This window comes from Netta rufina (assembly GCF_964035555.1).
Source record: "Netta rufina genome assembly, chromosome: 2".
Taxonomy (NCBI): domain Eukaryota; kingdom Metazoa; phylum Chordata; class Aves; order Anseriformes; family Anatidae; genus Netta; species Netta rufina.
The window spans coordinates 36981804-36994275 of NC_140124.1; the positions used below are offsets into that span (position 1 = coordinate 36981804).

General features: G+C 43.6%; 1 protein-coding gene across 1 annotated transcript in view; it reads right to left on the bottom strand.

The window, feature by feature from the left end:
* Positions 1 to 3335, bottom strand: part of COLQ (collagen like tail subunit of asymmetric acetylcholinesterase) — a gene marked incomplete at both ends in the record, with an annotated part of 37998 nt that extends 34663 nt beyond the window's left edge. The window contains 2 exon segments of the mRNA XM_084306990.1: positions 3007 to 3274; positions 3276 to 3335. Coding sequence (XP_084163116.1) covers positions 3007 to 3274; positions 3276 to 3335 — 328 coding nt within the window.
* Positions 3336 to 12472: the final 9137 nt, after the last annotated feature.

Genomic DNA, 12472 nt, shown 5'->3' on the forward strand with positions numbered 1-12472 from the left:
GGAGAGTTGAGTTACCCAGAGCCCCTGGGGGGGCTCTGCTGCCATGTGGAGCTGCAGCCACGTGCTTGAGCATGTTGTAACGCTAATCCCAAAGCATTTCCTCCAGAAATGATGCTTCAGCACCAGAAGAAACACAGACATGACATTCAGAACACTTCCAGGAAAAGTGATGCGCTGTTGCTTGAGGCTGATGGGACTATAATGCGGAGTTGGCAGCAAAACAGAAAATAATCCAAATTATTATTATTCCCTCATTTATTCTACAAATACTTTCCCCCCCATTAGTTGTTTACCTCTGCTTTATAGTTATGGCCTTGTGACCTGTGAACATTTTTATCTGTTACCTATTGCTATAGAAAGATGTGTGAGAATAGAAATAAAAGTACTTTTAGTGCAGAGGTTTTCTGGCATATCTGAAAACCAGCCATAGGTATTCCTCCAATTGCAGGAAAGACAAGTGGTCACTGAAGAACATAGCTGCTATTAAATGTGATTACTTTCAGAGATTGCAAGTGCAGTGCCGAAATCCATTCTTTAAATGTGAAATTACATCCTGGTGCCAGATGCAAACAATTAACTCAGCTGACAGTCACAGAACATCTGAGAAACCATTAAAATAACAGAATTTAAATGGCGTTAATTCACCTCCTGCACACACCATGAGATTTCTACTGGAAAACAGAGAACTTGGCTTTTTCCTTAGGAGGCGTTGTGTCAACTGCTGATGCATTCAAAGCACTATAGGAGTTTTCTTTTTCATTGCGTGATTTTTCATACCAAACAGAGAATTCCTTGCCCCAATTAGCAAGCAATAATTGGCACTCAGGTATGTAATAGTTCACCAAAATATGGCTCATAATCCATCCCTGTGGCTGTGGAATGACAATTGAATTATCCACTAGATGTTATTCTGGCACATATTAGCAAGTAGAAATTTGCAACACGTTCACGATAGAGCCTTAAACCCACAGCCAAAACAACTGGTGGGGACAGGGGAGGACGGGGCCGGGGCCAGCTGCAGCCTCTGCCCCTGGCAGACCTGGGGGCTTTGCTGTGGGAGCTGGTCTGCTGCAAAGAGCAGAGCCTGGCCACAGCCAGCATCAAGGCCTGAAGGCGTAGACTACTGTTGTACGACATAGCATTTGGGTGGAAAATTATTCCATAGAGGAAGAAGGGATTATTTCCTGAACCATTATTTGTTAAAGATGATAGCAATTTGTCTTCTCTAGACACACAAGTGTGCTACACAGGAGAAAATCACTGCTTAGGTCTGGCCGTGTAAGTAATAGAAAAGTGAACTTAGGGTTGGTCTGGCAGGAATCTACTAGATTCAAGGCAATGTAAACCTCTTCAAAACAATTTTGAGGTCTAGCAACTTACATACTATTGCGAGGCACTTAGAAACATAGAAAAAAATAAGTTTTGATGTTTCTGTACCTCACCAATAACTAATATCAACCTCATGGAAAAAGGACACCCAACTGAACAGAAATGATAACAAATAGAAATGCTTTTTAGCATCCCAAAGAACTTAGCAGAAAAACATGTATCAGTCCCCAGAGGTTCAAAAGAATTGATTAAATTGTTTTCCAAAGGATGTATTTCTTCAACCATTAGGCTTCTTTAGATGTTATCTTAAAAGCTATCTGAAATGACTGCAGAACTCTAATGGCTGCTTTATTAAATGTTATAGGGTTTTTCCACAAAGGGTATCTGTGTTACTCTTTGGACCTCAGAACCTTATTATTTGAATAAGACTATTCTTAAATTAATGGGCTCTTCAAACCACCGCAGGTGACATACAGTGTGTTAGCTCGGCACATTTCAAAAGATGAAAAAAAAAAAAAAAAAGAAAAAACCATAATTGAAATCATTCATACTGACTGTTATCGAGTCCAGGAATCCATTGTCTTGCACAGGCTACCCTTCTGATTGCTGTTCTCTCTTAAGTGCCTCAAATGTGAACCATCTGGCTCTGTGGTCACACCAGAGACATGAGAAGGAGAGAAAAGACTTTAATTCCATGTCTAAGACTGATCTGATGTAGTCTTAAAATGTGCACTCTTTGGGACACTGTTTTGATATCAGAAACACAGGGAGGACCTGAAGGCAGAGCTGACCTCACCCTGCAAATCTCACCCGAACCATCCCAAATTTGACACTGAAGGAATCCAGGATTTTAGCTAGAAGCATCTTTTGGTTAGAAGTAATTTGCCATAAAATGGTGAGAGTTCCTCCAAGAGGAGACAGAGTCAGAGTTCTTGTCAACTTTCCCCTTCCTTTGCACAGAACATGGGTAAAGGAGAGTCTTGCTGGCCAAACTAAAACCTATTAAGTGGGATTTCCAGTGCCCTGGCTCAGCTGACAACTAATTTGTTTTGCCTTTGCCTAGCAGGGATTTTCCATGCAGTGGACTCTTGTTTGCTATGTAAGTCATCTGAGTATTTGTTAGTGTCATAGCCAGAGCCAGATGATGTTTATTCTGCTAACATCCAGTCGGGCTCCAGCAGCACTCATTGAGGTCAGGGCTTTATTTATAGAAGCAGATATACATTGAGATTCATTTTCTTTCCCTTGCTGTAATCTACCTAAGCTCATCCAAAATAGAAAGAAACATGCAGACATGCAAGTAATATACTAATTGGGCCAGATCCTCCAGTGGCATGAATTAGCACAACACCAAGCCAATGGAAAAAACAAAAACAAACGAACAAAAAAAAAAACAACAGCATTTTAGCACAGCTGAGGCTCTTGTCTATTATTTCTCGCAGGGTTGGGAAGGGAGGGGTTTAAAAAAGAGAAATAATAAAGCAAAAAGAAAAAGCCACAAAGCAATGAAAATGTCCCAGCCTGTGGCAGAGCAGCTCTGCAATGCAAAATTCCTTCACCCAGATCTGCAAAGCGAAGTATTCCTTCCTCCTGTGCTCCCAGTCACTGGAAAAGTGCAAGAACCAGCGTGCAGAGAGGTCCAGACAAGGCAAAGTAACAAGACTTAAAGCGATTTACCTGAGGAAACTGAGAAGGCATTGTCAACGTACGAAGTCTGAGAGAAAGCAAAGCAGGAGACAAGCTGAAGGTAAAATCCCCAGGCAACAAGGCTGAGGGCAAACATGCTGCCTGCGCCCTGGGCAACTGCAGCCTGGAGGCGCAGCTCTGCTTTGGGGCTTGCTCGCTCTCTACTCTGCCTCTCTGTCTGTCTTGCCTGCTCGCTTCCTCTTTCCTCGCTGGCTGCGGGATGCGTGTGTGTCTGTGTGTCTGCGTGTGTGTGTACGGCTCCGACCGCTCTCGCTCCCTCGCCGTGCCTTTAGGAAGCAAGAATGCCAACCATTTCCCATTAAATCTTCTCCTTACACTAGGCACGGTTATATTTAACTCCTGTGCTGGATCAGTTGCCCCCATTGTGGATGTTAGCTGCTAAAACGGTGGCGGTGGGGATTCTGTTTTGGTAACAGAAGCAAAAAGGCACTTTGGGTTGATAATAATAATGAGCAGGAAAGGGAGAGATTAGAAACTGGACTATAAACAGCATCCCTCAGCGCAGGCAACCAGACAACAATGTCGAGATGAATAAAATCCCTGATTGATCATCTTCTACAGGTCACTAATTGCCTTAATGAGAGAGATGAGCAGTGACCTAACATCTGTTTATAACTGGGGGTGCTTTGCATTCGCTTACACCGTACATCTTCAGCTGAGGGATGCTACCGAGGCTCCACAACCACAGATCATTATTTAGCATTTAAGAGAAAACGAAAGCATCACTAGTAGTTGATCAGACACCGTGTGACTGCAAGGAGTTTAGTGACAGGGCGCAACAGGTGGAAGAAACAATAAGTGTGCCATTATGAGGTGACTGAAACACAATCGGCTCTGGGGGTGGTGGCAGCCGACGCACCGCACAGTGCCGTGGGAGGAAAACAAACCTCTTGTTTTCTGAAAAGCAGTGTGAGTCTTTGTTACCTGTACAAAAGCCTGGCGTTTCTGTGCTTTGTTCCAACTGGCAATAAGTTTCTGTCATGAGAAGGGTCCTTCACATGTTCCCTTTCCACTTGGGATCTGACAGCTGCTTCCATTAAGAGCAGAGGTACTCACTGGTGTGAAAACCATCATTATTCCCGCCCTACCAGATGGAGATGTTCGTTGCCTGCTGCTTATTTGTCTCCTGAGATAAACAGGGGAATCTTTTGGATTAATTACAGAATTGATTTTTTGTTTTCACTTGAGAAAAATTACTCACTGACAGGGACAGTGATGTATTCCCTCGGGTGATAACTCCTCCTGCACACTACTAAAGGGCAAAGCGATGCATCTGCACAATTCTAGCTAAACTGTCTTGGCTTTTAGTAGTCCCTGCAAAGCTTATCATGACAAGCCCTGAGTATATAAGAAAAATATCCAGTTGCCTGTTTATAAGGATAAGCAGTGGACAATTCCCACCTTAGGAGGCTGCATGAACACTGGAAAAAAATCCTCAGAAGTTAAAATGTCATGATTTTATCAAAAGATTCACCTCTGAAAACGTTTGACCAATACTTAGCGAAAGCAATGGATGAGTAATTTCAAATCCTTCTGAAATCCTCCTATAGTCTTGTAGCAATAGAAAACTTGGTAGAAATCTGCAGTACAAAATACATTCTGTTCGATAAAGTAATGACTGAATCCAATAATACTGCAAAGAACCAAGAACACACAGCAGGACACATATTTTCCCCCACCTCCACCACCCTGTTGTCATCAGCTTGAGTTCTTGGTTCTCCAGGCTACAACAGAAATGCAAGATCGGGTAAAAAGTCAACATCTTGCTTGAAGAATAACGCAAGGAATTCTATCACAAACCACATCCATCTTTGTAACTGCTTGAAATGAGATAGGAACAAGGAATATACCCCTTCCTTGCAAGGGCAAGTGCTTTACTGGAGGTGGCCAGAAGGGGTACAGGAGCCAGGGCTGCTTCTGGTTTCCAAAGAAATACAGTTAGCTTTGTGTGGGGGTTTTACCCAGCTGAACTGCACCACAACCGCTCCTTCACTGCCTCTCCTCAAAGGGAAAGGGGGAGAAAATACAATGAAAAAGGCTCAAGGGTTGAGACAAGGACAGGGGGATCACTCAACACTTATCATCACAGGCAAAATAGACTCAGCATAGGGAAATTAATGCATTTTATTCCCTAACAGGTTAGAGCAGTGAGAAACTAAGATCCCCCAGGAGCAAACTGTTCCAGCACAGGTCCCCCATGCGTGGGCAGCAGCTCCCCCCAGACCCCCTGCTCCTGCATGGGCTCCTCTCCACGGGCTGCAGCTCCGGCCTGGGGCCTGCTCCTACAGGGGCTCTCCATGGGCCGCAGCCTCCTCCAGGCCACATCCACCTGCTCCACCGGGGGCTCCTCCACCCATGGGGGGGCTGCAGCGTGGAGATCTGCTCCATGTGGGACCCATGGGCTGCAGGGGGACAGCCTGCTCCACCAGGGGCCTCTCCACAGGCTGCAGGGGAACTGCTGCTGCCTGCCTGGAGCACCTCCTGCCCTCCTGCTGCACTCACCTTGGGGGCTGCAGGGCTGCTTCTCACCCTTCTCTCCCAGCTGCTGTGGTGCAGCAGTTTTTCCCTTTCCATTATCTGCCCTCCCAGAGGCACAACCAGCATTGCTCATGGCTGGGCTCTGGCCAGAAGTGGGTCTCTTTTGGAGTTGGCTGGAGCTGGCTCTGGTCTGACATGAGGCAGCTGCTGGGCTCTGCTCACAGGAGCCACTCCTGTAGCTTCCCTACCACCAAAACCTTGCCATGTAAACCCGATACACTTTGCAGTCGATTTTTCAGTAGAAACTTTTGGTCCTGTGGAAAACCCTGATTAAACATGGTTGCTTTGTCAACATTCTCCTCTCTTCACTTAACATTGCCACCACTTCAAAGTCTGAGCCTGCTTGACTTGAAACGGCTCAGCCAATGCAAGGGAAAGCTCTGTAGGCACACACTGTGCTGAGGAAAACACGGCATATTCCACACAAAAGCTTCAAAGTAGATGTTCAGATTTATATTTGAACAGACCTCTTCATCATGACGGAGCTGTAGTGCATCACATTGTTAGTTTTCAGTGGAAGCACATTCAGGACAGCAGGGAGAAGTACTCTCATTACAGGTCAGCAAGGCAGGCCATGCAGGCACTGGCTTTATGTTTGCTCTACTTTTAAGGCATTGACCCTACTAGCTGAAAGTGCTGGCAAGGTTGCTGATGGTTTCAGTGGGAGAGGAATGAAGTCCCTTGGACATGGACAATAAAAATGGACAATAGCTGTGGGCTTTTTGCCCGAGTACACGACTGCCACTCGGTGCTAAGTGGCGCTTCGTGCCAGATGACAAGGATGCACACCTGGCTGCAGGGCTTGTCCCTGACCTCTGTGGCATTGGCTCACGTGATGGAGATGATCCCGAGGAGGGGAAGTGTCACGTACCAGAGTGAGTCTTACATGGTGTGAGAAACTCGACAGACGTGCTTTCCAGTCCCCTGAGCTATCGATCAGCTGTGAGCTTGCTCAGCCAAGCGGTTCATTTCTCCAGCTATTCCCATGGGCCCACAAAGTCAATGGAAAGCTTCTGCTCCCTTCAGAGAGAGCTGCATCAGATAGCTAAGGCCACTGCTCTGAGAACATGAATCCTTGTCTCTATCGTGCAAATAGTAATTAATAACAAGCCTGGACTATTTTCTTCCTTCTATATACACTGCAGCTGCTATGGGTGGTGCAGTGAAACTCCACATTAAAATGACTTAATTCTGCAACCACCAAGACCTTGTACAAATTTGGGATTTTTTTTTTTTTATTTAATTTTGCTCTGAAATTATGCAGCTGCTAAAAACAAAGGAATTGTATACTATATGATTCTTACTCACCTGTCTCACCTAGATTTGCTACTCTGATACCAGCAGTGCTACTTATTGAATGGCAATACAGCGGCTTCAGAGGTATTTTTATTTCAGATGCCAATAGCTTAAGAAAGAAACACAGCAAAGTATTGACAATCTGCAGTTTCCAAGTCTCATAAGATACCACCATGACCTAAAGCGAGAACAAAGTCTGAAGGACTTGACTTTAAAAATCTTTCTACAATGGGAACCCCAGAAACCAAAATGTCATCTGACATCTAACACTCAAAAATATAAGAATACCACAGTTTCATTACAGGCAATCAACTACAGTTTTAAAAATCCTAGTTTGAGTAGATACCGTAACAGCTAATAAAATATCAAAAACCAACTAGCAGTTACACATTGAGGGAAAAAAAAAAAAAAAAAAAAAAAAAAGCCTGAACAGTTTACAAGTTTACCTGCTGTTGCTTGATCCTTTCAGCACAGAGATGACCTCTTCGAAGTGGATGGAAGAACCTGCTGATCATTCCTACCATGCAGATAGAATTTATGGACCTATCTTTCCTATGCAAGAATTAATGAATACTTGTTAAAAAGAATGTTTTTTTTTCTCGGTCCTATCCATTTTCTGTTGGCAGATCCTTCATCAACAATCCAAAGGAAAATGAATGTAGTTCAAATAAAATATCATCAATCTCAGGGTCCAGTATGAACACAGTTCTAATTAAAAGGATAAAGATAATTGAGATTTTCTAGTTCAAAAGGCTGAATGCTCTTCTGCTGAGTGGGCCAAAGGTAAAACAGCAACCCAGTGGTAATGCAATAATTCAATAACAGACGCTGTCTGCAAAGTAGTACAGAAGAATTCTGCTCATTCAATTAGTGTGCGAGATGGAGAAGATTTTTTATAATTATGTCTTCCTTGCAAAACTTGTTAGTTATTTAACAGTGATTGGTTTTCACAATAAAAATATCTGGTCAAGTTCACACACTTGCATCATTCATGCCGAACATTTAGATTTTGTACTCGGACAACATGGCTAACATTGCTTTGGAAGACATTATTATCTACAAGAACAGAGGCAACTGCTGAAGTGAAAACAAAAATTGCAAATGCTGAAAAACAAAGAACGGCTTCATCATTTCGTTGCTGATGAGTTTAGATTTGTTTAATTCTGAAGCCCATATAGGACCAGACCCACAGACTGAGCGATGAAGTAAATTCAGCCACGTGGGAGAGTTCTGACTTCACAGCTTCACTCGTGCTGCTCACCCAGCAGGGCAGCAGGTCACTGTGCACAGCCAGCCAAACGCAAGCCAGTGCTAGTAAGTCTTCAGATGGATGAGCACATCCTAAGGGCAGCACACTGATGCCTAGCAACTTCCAATAGCAACCCTTTTGGCAAATTCGTCACTTAACAGATGTTTGATGCATTGCAAAGCAAGCAGTGGCCTTCTGTCCCCCACTTCTCCATGCATCTCCACTTGCAGAGATACAAAACCGGTTAGAGAATTTCACTTACTTTACACCTTCCAGAAATTATTTGTCTTCAGAGCAGCCCAAATCTCACCCCATTTTTAGTTTTCAGATCCAAACTCTAACTTTGTACCTTTAGACCTGTTTCAAAGGCTCAGCCTTTCACTTTTTTTTTTCCCATGATTGATTCCCATGCATGCTTTTTTTTTTTTTTCCCCTCCCCATTGATTGATAATGGAACAAGCTACAGCATAGAAGAGTTATGAACATGATTAAACATTAGGGGATAATGTCAAGTGACTTCCATCAAAGCTATCAGAAGAACTACACTGTGGCCTTCTAATGCTGGAAGGCAGAACAAAACAAAACAACCTTAAAACAATAATTCAGCTGCTGACCTTTTTAACATCACTCCTCTTCCCCTTTCTTGTTGTTTCATCCTTGTTTTTCAAACTGCAAATCATTTAGCATTTGCTGTGGGATTGTTTATAATTCTGTACAACAGCGGGGCTGTTTGAGTGCATACATGCAGAAAGCAGCAGACATACAGAAAGCCTCTGCATATCTACAATGCAAGCGTTTGCTGTAAAGAAACAGACAGTCAGGAATCTCATGGAGATGCAGAATGGTTATTTAGTGCCTATATAGCATGTCCAGCGTGTCCTCTTTGTGCTTTATCTGCTGCACAGGAGCAGACCACCATGCAGGGCAAACACAATATGCAATGCTTTTTAGATGCAATGCACTCATCACGCATGCATCTAGAGGAAATGGAAATAGTTCTCAGGGTAATTCTTTCATCTTAAATAATTTGGGTTGTCTATTTGCTGTTTTTTACTCCTATTAGTGAAGGTCTGCAGGAGTTGCTGCCTGTACTTGTATCACTGCAGTGCTGCTGGAGGCACAGAGCAGGAGAGGATCTGGCAGTAATTGGCTCTCGTGACTCCTACTTGAGTGATTTATCATCCAGCCTGCCAAGAAGCCCAATCAATTAAACACCACAAAGCACAACTTTCTTTTTTCCTCTGTGAATATTCTTGCTTTAACCGTCACTGTGGTCTCCGGACTCTCCATCCCAGAGTGCTATGTGGATGCTGGCAATGCAGCACCTACACCTGCTATCTGTACTGCACCATTGCATCATTAAGATGTAAGCAAACAGAGCTGAACACCAGGGCACACACCTTGGAAAATGCCCCTCAGCGTTGGCACTGCAGCTTTCTGCAGAGGATCCCTGCTAGGTGAGTTGCCAGAGCACCCCAATTCAGGAAAAGATGTGATCATGAATGGAACCTCAGACATCCAAGTGAAGCCAACGAAGCTGCTCCTGAAATCAAGCATGTGCTTTTTTTTTTTTTTTTTTTTTTTTTTTTTTAAAGATAAAAAGCAAAAGTGCTGACCACGACACTACGGCAAGCAGAACTATGCAGAATAAACAAGACTTCTCTGGAACTGCACTTGTCAGGCAGCCCACAACCCCACTTCAAATCTGCTGGGTCAGGTAGAGAGGCTTTGCCTTTTTACAGGGCTTTAAATTTCAAAGCCCGGGCAGTACTCTTACTGTGGCAGCACACAAGGCACAGAGTTGGGCACTGCACATTGCCCAGTCATCCTGGTACACCAGTTGTCGTCTTCTAAACACAGGATGCAGCTGAGCCTAATTAAACCAGACAAATGCATTTTCCAAGCTCCCTTTGCAGAATTAGGGAACTATAATTAAGGCTGCGCTAGCATTGCCATTTTAAAGTCCTACTTTTGAAGGTTCTCTCGTTTGTATTAAAGACATCCTTGCCAAGTGGCAACTTGGCACACAGGGATGAAAACTTTGAAAAAAGTCAGCTCTGACTCCAAGCTCAGTAATAAAGGGCTCACTGCTTTCAGCTACCTAGAATGAGGCTGAGGGTGAGCTACCTATCTGGTGGTATAACATACCTGCTAGGGTTGAAATGTTCATTTTTCCCCAACAGAATTTCTGCTGCTTTTCTGAGCCCTTGAATGTTACCCCAGTCTTTGCAGTGAGCAGCTTTGTGGCCCGCCTAAAAAGACGCTCACACCTAGCCCCCAGCCGCGTCTCCCTGCTGTGACAAGGACACTTGAGGCATGCCTTCAAGTCCCTGGGTATTGGCATCAGCACCTCCCAAGGCCAAGGTCTATAAAATGCCCTACGTGCATGTTATCTTAATGACAGCATCAAGGATAGAGATGACAAGTTCTTCAAGCGCTCTTTAAGAGTGCCAACTTTTTTTTTTTTTCCCCTTATACATCTAATGTGTTGATTTCATTACAGAGAGACTTTTATCCAGACACCACGGAGCTCTAGCTTGGACGCGTGCCTGAGGGCATGTTGTGTTGTCACTGCGGCTGCAAGGTGGTGTGGAAGTACACAAACCTGCAGCAGCCACCACACAGCCAGCAGAAGGGCCTCTGCGCCGGACATTTCGGTTCCCAGGTAGGGTACAGGTTATGCTTTTTCATGCTGCAACAGCTACAGTTAGTCAGTGCACAAAACCATGCCCAGGAATGCAGGGATTGCTTTCTGGAAGCAAGAGGCACACAGATTGATGTTGCTGCGTACATTTTGGGTGCAAAAATGCTTAATGTGGGTCTTCCACTATTTCCTCATTTGGTAGCATTACCAACACTAGAGACTACAGGGAAATCTCCCATCAGCTAGCTCTGTGCAAAGATTTTTCTAAGTTGCTGACTTTCATATGTCCATGGTGATTTATACAACCCCAGGTTGACAGCTAGTGCATTCTGTCAACTCCAAAACACAGCAACTCAAACTCTGTCTTAAAAGCATCCCACTTAAGAGTTTTCCCCAGGATATTACACAATTGCTCAGACTGCTGGAGCTGACAAGCCAAAAAAGTCTGAAGTAAACTATTCTACGCTACATATTCAGTGGTGTTTCCTTTCTCTCTACCTTGAAAACACTGACAAAAAACAAAAATTCTACAGAGTATTAACTGAAGCAAGCAAATTGTCATTCTATTAATTTCTCTTACTTATTTCTGCACTATTTCAGGCAGCCTAGAGATTCCTGGAAAGAACAGACACTGAAATCATTTTCATTTATATTAGTGTGTGCCATAATTAGCTCGAAGGGTCTGCTTTACTGAGGGCCTCTTTAAAACCCATCCATCTGTTTTCCATCAAATCACCAGAAGAAACAGCAAATGTCCCCTTCAGAATAGCTGTTTCTTGCTCATTATGGTATCCAGTTATAAGTAAATAAATCAGAAGTTACACTGCCTCTATGTTGTTACAGTGATCAGCTCTGATATCTGCTGTGATCTCAGAACATCACTGAGTAGCAGGGTGACAAGCACGCTTTTCTACACTAAGCACAGCAACCGAGGTCTATTAAATAGCATAAAAAGCTGCACCTGGGATCTTCAGCCCAACTTACAAAGCCACAATGTGGCCAGGGCAGAAATAAGTCACAGGCTTTTGTGCATGCCTGTGTCTTCTCTTTGTAGAGGACAATCGCTGCTGGCATGAACTGCTGAGTTTCCCCAACCTGAGCAGGCCACTGCAAGAAAAGCTTTCATGGGAACTAAACTAGTGATTGACAGAGGTCACCCACGATAGGTACACCAAATCTTCAAATATTTTTTGTTTACCTTAAAAAAAGACTCAGAGCTGTGCCTCATTCAATCATAATTTAAACAAAGTACCTTACATTCAGTACCTCTTCCACAGCATCTTCTCTCAGCCGATGCCCTGGCCTTTTGTTCCTTGCGACTGTTCAGTACCTTTAATTCTGTGCTCTGGCCTTGAAAGATTTCACATTGGCTAAAGCCATATGGGCCAGCACTCCCTAGACCTATGAGATCTGTAGTTTCTTGCTCCTTTTAATAAAATGGGGACATATGTCAAAGATATTTTCTTCCTGTCTCAACTCTGAAAAAATGTTTCTTTCATGCAGTTTCAGCTGCCTAACACCCCCCTTAGATGCAACTCCAGGGTGTAAGACAAGGCAAGCTATATAAACAAAGTAGCATGAATTTCACTTTCCTCAATAAAATTTCCTTTTTCTTTCTATAAATAGAAACTATGTTTGCTCTCCTGAAAAATACCCCTTAATTACTACAACCTGAGAGTTTCTATTGTATCATGGCATTAGTCTAGTTT